Source organism: Cydia splendana, chromosome 23, assembly GCF_910591565.1.
Source record: "Cydia splendana chromosome 23, ilCydSple1.2, whole genome shotgun sequence".
Classification (NCBI taxonomy): domain Eukaryota; kingdom Metazoa; phylum Arthropoda; class Insecta; order Lepidoptera; family Tortricidae; genus Cydia; species Cydia splendana.
Window position 1 is genome coordinate 2,219,476 of NC_085982.1, and position 9,633 is coordinate 2,229,108.

Sequence of the window (9,633 nt, forward strand, 5' to 3'; positions counted from 1 at the left end):
TAATGATTGACACAGCTGATCAATCGATAATATTTTCATAAACTTTAAAACCTCAATTATTATGTACAAATGTTAATTAAAATAAATACATGTAAGTAACTATAATGTATGCATTCAGTAAATTAATTTTAAATAAAAACAAAACATTCTCACGAGAAATCCGAAACAACAAACAAAAAACTTAACAGAGTCAAGTTTCGTAGTGGGCTATTAATCAGAAAAAGTGATTCGCTGAAACCAAAGAGAATGGAATGTATATAGAGAATTACTGTCGGTGAATTTTGTAGTCGCGAAGGTTATGCTGCCATCTGTTGACGCAGTATTGAAACTAAAGATGAAAATGTATAAAAATATCCATAAAACTTATATATTTACATATAGACATAAATGATTTTTATTAATTTTGGACCGTCATGTGCTTTGATCCGTGTTTTTTTTTTACATTGATGTGAGTTAGAATTGTTTAATATCAAGGGAGTGGCGCCATCTGTTAGAGAGTAACTTTGTCTTGGTTTCCGGGGCACAGGGTTTCTTTTGACTTTGCTTGTCTTATGGAAATCACATCTCTTTGCTAAAACTACTCAAGATTGGTACTCGAGTTTAAAGGAAATAAATAACAAAGATCTTATATTGAAGTGCGCCTAACGCGTCAAATGCGTCAAACGCGTTTCGTTAATGTCTTTTATGGTTATAAATACCCCCACGCCAAGCTGGGAACTGGTTATTCTATTTTTGTCCGTCGGATTGTCACGATCTCTGGCTCGCCCGTAGACGTTAAAACAAAGGTGTTATTTTGACGATTGGATGTTTGACTTTACGTAGCTACTATGCTGCTTTTTGTCAGACTGTTCAATTGTTAGTTCAGTGTAAATACTTACGTGTGTTTTGGTGTTTTTTGTGTTTTAGAGCCAGATTAGTGTCTGATTGCACGGTCAATCAACCGGAAACGCCTAACCTAGCGGTGATAAACAGGCTTTTCCGGGAATCCAGTAGAGTGTTAGGTCCAGGTCGCGAGAGGGGCCTGGCGTCAACCTTTTTACCTACACAGGTGACGATTATACCTCTTACGTTCTCTTCAAGGTCTGACAGAGGGATGTGAGGATCTCACGTGTGGATCATTAGGAGTAATCTTTACTCACTGAAATCTGTTGGTAATTGAAGAAGCGTGGTCTTGTTATATATATTTATATATTCACATTTTATATTTGGAATAGGGCGCCTTATTCGTCAGTACCCTTGGCTACGGCCTACACTGCGGAGGGAGGCAATCACACAGACACTAGGGTTTGCAATACCTCGGTTTTGTCGGCCGAACGTTTACAGCTTAAATTAGGGTCCCTCTTACACACACTCCTCCCTGTAAAGATAGAGGTTCGCCTCTAGATTTACACATTAGAATAGGGACATTGGGGTAGAGTTAGGGTAGAGTCATTATTTGGGAGTTAGGGTTATTTATTATTTCTTTCTTTATTATTATTTATTCTCTCACATATATTTTGGTTACACACAGTGTTAAAATCATTAGAGTGTTAACTGTTTTAAAATACAGAATAAAATTAAAGTCTAGTTTCAGTAGCATATGGATGGGTTACTGAGGCTCGTACATTAGATATGATTTAAAGGTAATACATTATTATATTGGGTGAGATAGGGGAACAAAGTTATTTGAGGAAATACTAAATAATTTTGTTATAGGGAGCTAGTGACAGGCGAAGCAGTTCACTAGTGACAATTTGAGCTTTTCTATATCGGGGTAACTAAGGGTATTAAATCATGTTTAATAGACGATTGCTTCAGTATTCCATACATTTATAGTAAGAATATCCAGATGAGTTTCTTGGCGTTTCTTCTTGTCTGAAAATAGGTTCCGAAACGCAGATAAAAGTAAATATTACATAGTGCTTAGAAATACCTATTCAAAACAAAACAAAATAAAATAGGTATTATTTAGTTTAGAGACCCGTCTTCATCCGAGGCGTGACAGTAGATAAAGTATGTTTGTACGTATTAATATTTGCATCATTTACATATAAATATTTTCCTTTAGCTAGCTAGGTTAGCGAATGGATATAAAAGGAAAATATAATTACAAACAACAAGGGCTTATACTACTGTTCATGGTAACTGGTCACGGTAGGGCTCGGTAGGAGATAAAATCTAAAAAATATAATTTATTATTTATTCTTCATATGATTTTGTTTTTCATACGATAGTGTTATAATTTATAAATTACAGTAGCAATATTTACAATTACATAGGGTATTTTAGGGGTAATATTTTGAATCCAAATCTAATCAGTCTGCACATAAAAGACGATGGGTACTAAGGTTCACAATGTATTAATTTCACTAGACGATCACATGGCCAAATTAATCTATTTTTCTTAATTTATAATCAATTCTGGTTGAGTTCTATTAAAGTAGAATAGTTAGTAGAGGGGAAGGTACATTTTTGGTGCCGTAGTGACCAGGATTATATATATAAATAGTTTGTTTCATAAAGTAGCCTCTTTGGCTACAACATGTATACATTGGCATTCGTATCGTGGAACATCCGATTTATTTTGCCGTCGTAGAATCAAAAGAAAAAATTACACATAATGCGCGAAATTACTTGCGCAAAATATGTCAAACTCTAGTGAAAAGTTGGGACTTTTGACCAAAGTGAGCTTTGTCGTTTACCATAAGGTCGAGACTTGCTTGTATCTTTATACGAATAATCTGTCGAAGCGTCCTTATGGCAAGCGACACAATGGGACTTTTTGCTTGGAAACTACACAAATTATAATACAGGGTGATTCATGAGACGTGAGCAGGACTAATCCTGCACACTCAGTAACTCATAATTGATCGATCGACTGTGCGTCGTATTTAGGTGAAACAATCGCACTTTTTCCTATTTCTTAACTTTTTGGTGAGGGCAAATTTAATTCTCTACAATCATGGTCACCCTACAAGAGCTAATTAATAAACATAAAACCTCTTTAACCGTAATGACAGCATTTTGATTACGAAGAAAATAAACTGTCAAACTTGAGTGATATACGACTTTTCAAAAGTAACTAAACCGTGATGACAGTGATGACATTGAACTTGACACGCATATCGGTACCTAGCTTAGTATTCTAATTTTAGGGTGACCATGCATGACGTAAATAAATTAATAACTTTTTTTTTTCAACACGCCTATAAAATTAACGTTAACCTCACTAATACTGGTACGAAGCAGTTGCTTATAATTTACGAAATGCGCAGTGTTAGTCCTGCTCATGTCTCCTGAATCATCCTGTAGATAGGCTGAAAAAACTTAAGCATCTCTATGACTCTTATTTTATGGTAAAATGTTGCCAGTGTTTCAAACATGATGTTATTCATTTATTTAAACTTTATTGCACAAAATATATACAACAATGTACAAATGGCGGACTTAATGCCAAATGGCATTCTCTACCAGTCAACCATAGGGCCAAACAGAGATATCTACAGTTGGTGCAGAGATATAAATATACCTATTAAAAAATTAGCGAATTAAAAAAAAGAAAACTATACATATAAACTACATAAATAAGTAAAATATATATAAACTACCACATATTTATACAATACATACTATAAATATAATAATGATGGATATTATTAGAACTCTTGTTTTAGTAAATGCTTAGCAACATCCGCTTTAAAAGAAAACTTACTTGGAGCTTGTCTAATCATCATTGTTACATCAAATATCAAACATTTTTCAGCAAAGGGCAATTTTTTACAAGCATAAAAAATCATCATAATTTTGTGTACGTCTGATTATTGGTGCTCCGTCCGTCATAGGGGTGTTTAATGTAATACTTACTTAATTCACTGGCTCAGTGACCCCCAAAAGGATCTTGGCCTCTTTGGGTAACTGGGCCTTGGAACACAAGAGTACGCCACTGTACCCTCTGCGCCACTTCACGCTACACGGTACTCCGAGGGACTCTAAGGTTTTATATAATAAAGTATGAATAATCATACACAACTCTATTTAATTTGTTTGTTTATTATTTGCATACCTAACAGCTAGTCTTATAACTAATGCACTGTGAAACGATACATTACTTAAGTACAACTAAGATTTAACATTTAAAATACTAGACTCCCTTTTATCCGTCATCTCACAAAATCTCAAGCATTCTACAGTTTCTACACATCCGCCAATCGCCACGCGAGCAGGTCACACTCCGGTGCTGACACCAGAAGCGCATTCAGTAGGGCGAACGGCCTGGCCACGACATTGCGCGACTGGCTTCGGCTAAGGCGACAACCGTAGGTTGGAACGAGACACAGAGATGACAGAGATCAGACCTTTCGTTCCCACCTTTGGTTTTCGCTTTAGCCGAAGCCCGTCGCGCAATGCCGTGGCCAGGCCGGAAGGCTCCATAGCCTATTCCGACACTTCGTCAACCGTAGATGCAGATGAAGATTCATCTTTACTCTCATCCGATCCTCCTTTATAAGCATATGTGTCCTGACACCGAGTTTTACAAGATTTCTTCAACGCTTTCTCCTTAGCGCTGACACATTCGTGCTGCTTACAAGTTTTGACTGAAGCGTGTTTGCACGCCGCTCTACATTTTGTGAAAGATGCCTTTTTGCATAATTTCTCGAATCTGTCTCGGAGGATGTTCACTTCGTGAATTTCGGCGTGTTCAGGTGTCTTTTTCTGAGAACAATAAATTAATAATAAATATTATTGGACAATCTTACACAAATCGACCTAGCCCCACGGTAAGCTTAATTAGACTTGCATTGTGAGTTTAAGCACTATACGATAAATAGATATCTATAAATACCTACTCAAATGAATTGAAAACATTTATAAGTCAAGAGCTCAGTGGTGAGCACACAAATAAATTAAACAAGAATTAAACCTGGGACCTCCTGCTTCGTGAGGGGGTCACATCCTGGTACGAACAGGCTAGTAGGCCGCTAGGCCGTTAAATTAGGAAAAGTTGAGTACAAAGGTGAACTTACCCTTTTGATGGATCTCTTCCAGTTAACCTAATTAATTAGTAAATAAATAAATTAATAAGGTAATTCCTATGTAGCTAATTAATGACTAGTTTATTTTTTATTTATTTAAAGATATTCCATTATTTCAATTATAGAGGCCTTTTGATTTTAAGTGACAAGGTGCGGATCTTTGGTGGCAAATATATAAATTTCCCAATTTTGCAGGTCCCAATTAACCGGGTTTCAAGGTGTCAAAATAATTTAAGCGCATAGATTGAGAATTGACAAGCAAATGCTTGTAAATTTATATTTTTTTGTTTAATTTGGTACAAAATGATGCACTTTCTTAATAATATCGTTAGTTCTATTAATTATTTACCTCTTTTACAACTGTTTTTGGTCTCTCTTGCTTTTTAGAGTCAAAATGTCTTGCTCTCATTTGCTTTTCAGAGTCTAGAAAAAAAAAAGAAAATGATTTGCAAGATAATGATGATTGAAAGAAAATTTTCCAAATTAGTCCAAGAGAATGCGGAGAACTTTCATATTGAAAAAGCTAAAAACAAAGACATGAAGCATGACACATTGCCAAATGATAGGATGGAACATATATCCAGTCAGAGTGATGGTAGGCGGAACAAAATGTTAACGGAATGGTTGCTGCTTACGGGCGCCTGGCTTCTGTTGGCTCGTTAGGTAGACGACATTTGGAAGATCACGGATCACTTCTGGGTAAAATTAGCTTAGCACCGGAACAAAAGGTGTAATAGAAGAGCCTATTCTCAGCAGTGGGCGATAAAAGGCTGATATGATGATGATGTTGATAATGAAAAAATAAAAATAATTATATAATATACCTGTATCTGTATCAAAATCGAGACCTATTCTGCAGGCAGACTTTTGGTTACCGAACTGCTTATTGCAACCCTCGTGGCCGAATTCTCTAAAGTCTTCTTTATACTTTGAACTGCATTTTCTACTTCTTGAACATACGTCGTTTAACACAGCCCGTAATGTCTGAAATTATTTAACTTAATTTTTAACAGAACACATTGGGTACAAACATAATAAAAAAACTTATAATTAGTTATTATTATTATTAATTAAAAAAGTCCTGATCGCTTGGTAGGGTGCCCAGAAGAAAGGTGGTGAATTCCATCATTTAGTCCGCTTAAAATTTCTCTTAATGTTTTTGCCGTAACATAAGTTTAGTAAAGAAAATTGTCAAAATCAAAAAATATCTGAAAATTTCTTGGGTCAAGTATTTGATAATGGCCCTGGTGGTAGGCTTTCAAGGTCAGAAACTTGAATTTAACAAGGACGTTTTGTTGCTATTAACATATAAAAAACAGTTGACCCTTATTTAATGCAAGGCCGAATGTAGAATGTATCATCTAAATGGCCCAATTAGTTTATTTAGAATGAAGCCTATTGCTGATGTTGCTTTTGTAGAACACCAATTTATAGAAGAACAAGTTACAATTTTACGGGTGTAAAAGAAATGGCTCTTGTTTTTAACGATAACGAACTCTCTTTGTTCTTTTTTTTATACCACGTCGGTGGCATACCGTAGCCTATGGACGCCTGCAACTACATGCGCGTTGCCGACCCTTTATAAGCTTGTAAACGCCTGTTTTGGAAGAACCTCATGATGTGGCCCTCGAGAAAACCTCGGCAGCTCATTCCACAGCTGTAGCGTCCATGGGAGGAAATTCCTCTTAAATCGCAAAGTGTTCGACTATTATATTATGTTCTTTGAGTGCTTTATGAAAGAAAAAGGATAACAGTGAAAATTTACCCTTAAACACTTCCGAACTACAACTTGATGGCATGCATCGGCATAGGCCTGCCGTAAATAGTTAGCTTTCTTAATTTCGCTTTCCATCGCCTTGTCCTCTTCAGAGTGAGAATCTTGAATCACTTCTTCCGATTTTGTAATCTTTTTTGTAAAATCTCTCTGTAATCAAAAACAACTTTCTGGAGGTAAAGGATTTGTTATAAATAAAATGTTTGATACATGTAAATGTTTGACAAATGTATGTCACGTACATTCTTTAATGTACCTGAAGTAGGTACTTTAAATAAACCTTCATTTATCAAAGTCCACGCCCACGGCTTGGACACTCCCTCTTAAAAGTGCCATCAAATCCTGCTTGAAATAACTTTTAAATTTAGGTTTTAAATCAAATTACCTTAGGTATATTTGAAGAAATATATTGTTGCCTTGCAGCTGATGTAGGATTTTTAAGCTGATGTGATTTTCCTTTTCCTACGTGTACGATTAAAACTTTTTGCTTAGAATATGGTTCTCCATTAGAATTTTCTTTGTCGTGATAATCTTTGACTTCTGATGAGCGTTCGTCTTTATGATCATTGTCATCTTCAACATTTCTTAATTTTATTTGAGTATCCGTTGTATCTTTGGAATCTGTTTCTAAATTACGAATGTTATCATTTTCTTTTGATATATCTATACTTTTTATCTCTTTGATTTCTCTGGCGGCACCTTTCTTTAATTTACCAGAAAACGAAAACAATAAAGGTGGCTTGCGATTTAACATCAGAATCTGATTATCAGTTGTGGCCCTAAATATTCTGCCTTTATTTCCCTCGTCAATGTGTTGTTTGTTCTCAGAATCATTGTTATCATCAGATTCTACATCTGATACAGCGAGTTTATCCAACTGATTATAGTTTTTAATCACTTTGTTTATCAAACTTTTGACGGCTGATACACTGTCTTGGATTTGAGCGATGTCTGGTGAAATGTCTTCCTTATCTGCTCTTGAACTATTGACTACCTTAAAATTTTAAGCTTTTTACTTACATACTTACTGGCGCGATGACCCAAAATGAGTCCTGGCCTCCAACACAAGAGCACGCTTAAGCTTTTTAACTTCCTACCGTAAAATGGGGTGAGTATTAGGGATTACAAGGGCAGTTGGGTTATGAATGGGGTGAGGAGGGATGGTAGGGGGGTGAGATGGTATTTTTAGACCAGAGTTATCACATTGTTACGTAAATATTTTATCGTCTTGAGAAATCAAGCTATTGCAATATTGTTTCAATTCTAGCAATTGTCTCATCTCATTCAATTCCTATCCCCCCTAACTCCGACTACGGGGTGAGCTGGGATTTCCTACTATTTTGTGTTTATCGTTGAATCTATGATATGAAACGACAGATTATCATTGAAAAACTAAAGTTCATACTAAATCAACGTGCCAAATATAAAAATAAACTTTTATTGAGATTTGAACTTCGGATTTGGCGTAACTCACCCCATTTTACGGTAATCAATTTTTTTCTGCGAGCGATACTATACATTTTATATAAAAAGAATAAAATGAAAAATTTTCCTCCTGTCGGAAGTGGTGAATTTTTTCATTATTCCATTATTTATAATATAAACAAAGTTTGTTTTTAACTAGACATTGTATGTTTATTAGATAATCCAAGTATGAATTGGAATATCATTATGAATAATAATACCTATATTGTGATAAAGTATTAATTGGAAATATAATCAAAAAACCAATGGCTGGGGAAGAACTTATTTAATTGAATTTATTATTTATAAAATATACTTAGGTAAAAATTAAGCTGAATTTTAATTTATTCCGGTAGTAGTCAAAGAGAAAAACTAATATTTATTACTATTAGTATGAAAATGATCTTTCACCACAATAAATCATCATCATTAACTTAAGAGTTATTCTTTTGTCGGTGGAGTATCTTCCAGCTTTCCCTATCTTATCTAATAAATACATACCGAAAATATAATAACAACTATACAAACACCTGCACATATATGTTTCAAAGTCATTTTACAAGCCAAAGTGTCGTCCTAAACCAATAAACATTAAGTTAGTCAGACGTAACAGTTCATAAGCAATAAAATATTTTATCGATTATTGATCGATGTTTTTTAAAAGAAAAAAATCTTTGAAGTTGAATTTATGTTTACTTAGTGCTTACAAGATAAATAATATTCGTGATTTATTGTAGTAATTAAGGGTTTGAATTATTTAAAGTGGCAGTAACGTTTCAATCAAAATAAGGACTAAATTCATTTAAAATAAAAACAAGACCTATAAGAATTGTACCGTAAAAAGAGGCGTCGCATACTATTTACATTACATTAAGGTCAATGTGGCTAATTCCGTCCACGGGCCTATTCCGTCCACGAGCTACATTTTTTTTATTTTCAATCGTAGGGAAAAAAACCATTTCCTTTTGATTGCTGACACTAAAAGCAATCGCTGCTTTGTCGATGAAATTATCAATGTTGTTCGTTGTTCAAAAAAATCGCTAGTGGACGTAATAGTCCCTAGGACGGAATTAGCCACATTGACCTTATGTATATAAAACTATGTCATTCTAGATTTGGAATTATTCTTCTTGCGTTTTTCCCGGCTTATTGCCAGTGCTCATGGAGGTCTGAGGTCCGCTTGGCAACTGACCCCAAGAATTCGCATAGACACTATAAGAAGTGTTTACGAAAGCTATTACACATCTGACCTCCCAACTCAGAGGGGAAACTAGGTTTCATTGAGATTAGTCCGTTTTCGTCTCAATGTTTTCCTTGAATATCAAATGATATTACTTATCATACATAAGTTCCGAATAATTGATTGGCACGAGCATGGGTTTG

General features: G+C 34.9%; 1 protein-coding gene across 1 annotated transcript; it reads right to left on the reverse strand.

Moving 5' to 3' along the window:
• Positions 1 to 4,027: 4,027 nt before the first annotated feature.
• On the reverse strand, positions 4,028 to 8,818 carry LOC134801974 (uncharacterized). Its single transcript, XM_063774599.1, has 7 exons — positions 8,752 to 8,818; positions 7,172 to 7,780; positions 6,778 to 6,936; positions 5,837 to 5,996; positions 5,362 to 5,435; positions 5,004 to 5,030; positions 4,028 to 4,692 (listed from the first exon to the last, which is right to left on the reverse strand). Exons 1-7 carry the CDS (start codon positions 8,803 to 8,805, stop codon positions 4,414 to 4,416), a joined length of 1,362 nt encoding a protein of 453 aa, XP_063630669.1. The 5' UTR covers positions 8,806 to 8,818; the 3' UTR covers positions 4,028 to 4,413.
• Positions 8,819 to 9,633: the final 815 nt, after the last annotated feature.